This window comes from Phytophthora parasitica (assembly GCF_000247585.1).
Source record: "Phytophthora parasitica INRA-310 unplaced genomic scaffold supercont2.27, whole genome shotgun sequence".
Classification (NCBI taxonomy): domain Eukaryota; phylum Oomycota; class Peronosporomycetes; order Peronosporales; family Peronosporaceae; genus Phytophthora; species Phytophthora nicotianae.
In genome coordinates this window covers 587,302-588,979 of record NW_008649013.1, presented here as the reverse complement: position 1 = coordinate 588,979, position 1,678 = coordinate 587,302, and the positions used below count along the sequence as shown (strand labels likewise).

Here is a 1,678-nt window from a genome sequence, read left to right as displayed (position 1 = left end):
AACCTGGAGTCTTGCTTGTGTCGGCGGCCGGCATCTAGTTCTTGCCATTGTCCTTTAGATTGATCATCAATTCGAGGATATGAGATGACATGTTTGATCATATTTCGAGATGGCTGAGCATTTTTAAGCTCTACCTGACAGGCTAAGCACTTTGCATCAGTATGGGCATTTCCACCCTTAACTCGAGGTGCAGTGATCTCAAACAGACCCCAAATTTTGTGCTGAGGCGGCGCCATTGAAAGTTGACGGGCACGGATAGATACGTGGTGGCGAGCGATTTAACACCTTGGATCTAGCTGCAGCGCTTGACATCTGAGTGATGGCTTCTTATTAAGCGAGCTTGTGACGATGTCAGCCGGGAGTGTAGTGGCTAAAGAATGCCGCTTAAGGCATGTTCTGAAGAATGATGACAGGAAGGAGGGGGGGAGGGAGTGATGAAGGGAAGTTGAGGGAGCAATGATCTGCTCTGCATGCAAACTTCGATATTAACGTTGAGCATCAAGTGTGAATGATGTGTGCACATCGAATGTAAATGATATTAATAGTTAATAACCGGTAATTAACGGTGAATTACCAACCCTAGGTTTGAGTGAGGTACTTCGCCTAGATGGATACACTGCTAGCCCGGCCGCCGTGCCGGGGGATCACAGTTCGTACGGCTGTGAGGTATGCTGCGTTAAGTTAGCTGTGTTAAGTTTTATCAGTGCTATGAATTCACAAAGTTTTCGCGACTGAAGTACTTTTCCATTTACTACTTCTTAGGTAACTTGGTTGAACCATTGTCGAACCGGTAGAGTAGCAAATCCACAAAAAATCACTTGGCGAGACCTACTGCGCAGCGAAGGCTCGTCTCGACTTGGTGTCTCCTATTATAAAAAGGAGACCGCACATCCCATCATCGGCTTAATATGCTACACACAACTCGTCTTGGCGGGCGGCTTCAGTACCTGCATACCTCCGATTCTCTGGGACTGCGGGCTGCTGCAGTACCTGCATGCCTCGGCTCCTCTGCCACCATAAAGGTCGCGTCAATGCTCGCAAGGTGACGGTGTCGCGGTTTTTATCGAAGATCTCAAGGGTACGACCATACGAAGGGTCAGCAACGTTGTAGCTTGCTTAACACCTCTACTTAGCATATCTTTGATCGATAGGAACACAACCGTTGAGTATCGGTAGGAACTAGTAAGAGACCATAACCGCTCGCGACCCTAGACGATATCGGAGGTACCGGTAAGAGCCGAGCGTGACAGGCCGCTTGCTATCGAAAAAACTGTGTACAGTCTGAGTAAAAATACCGATGTTTGTAGCCACCCCTCGAAATTACGACATAATAAAAACGAATCAATTAAATTCAGTACCTCAACCTTGCCGCGTTGTTCAGCTTCTTGAAATCCTTCATCAAACTATTGATCTTGGACAGGATGCCTTCGTAGTCGTCTAAGTACATCCCCCGCGACAGATTGAGACGGTGGCTCGCACAGCCGACTAACTTCACACAAATATTGCTAGCTATACGCCGTTAAGTTAACAGAGCAGTTGTCCCCCACAATAAAAAGCACACTGTTCTTAAATCTCTTAACGTCCTTTAGGACAGATTTGAGGAACTCAATGTGGACATCGGCAGAGTGACATGTGTCATCCTCAGTGTTCTCTTCGTCAAACAGAGGTGCCATTGCCA

At 47.2% G+C, this 1,678-nt stretch overlaps 1 protein-coding gene across 1 annotated transcript; it reads right to left on the bottom strand.

Moving 5' to 3' along the window:
* Positions 1–1,351: 1,351 nt before the first annotated feature.
* PPTG_22985 (hypothetical protein) lies at positions 1,352–1,673 on the bottom strand (the record flags this gene model as incomplete). Its single annotated transcript, XM_008907782.1, has 2 exons — positions 1,352–1,485; positions 1,562–1,673. The coding sequence occupies 2 exons, from the start codon at positions 1,671–1,673 to the stop codon at positions 1,352–1,354; spliced, it is 246 nt and encodes an 81-aa protein (XP_008906030.1).
* Positions 1,674–1,678: the final 5 nt, after the last annotated feature.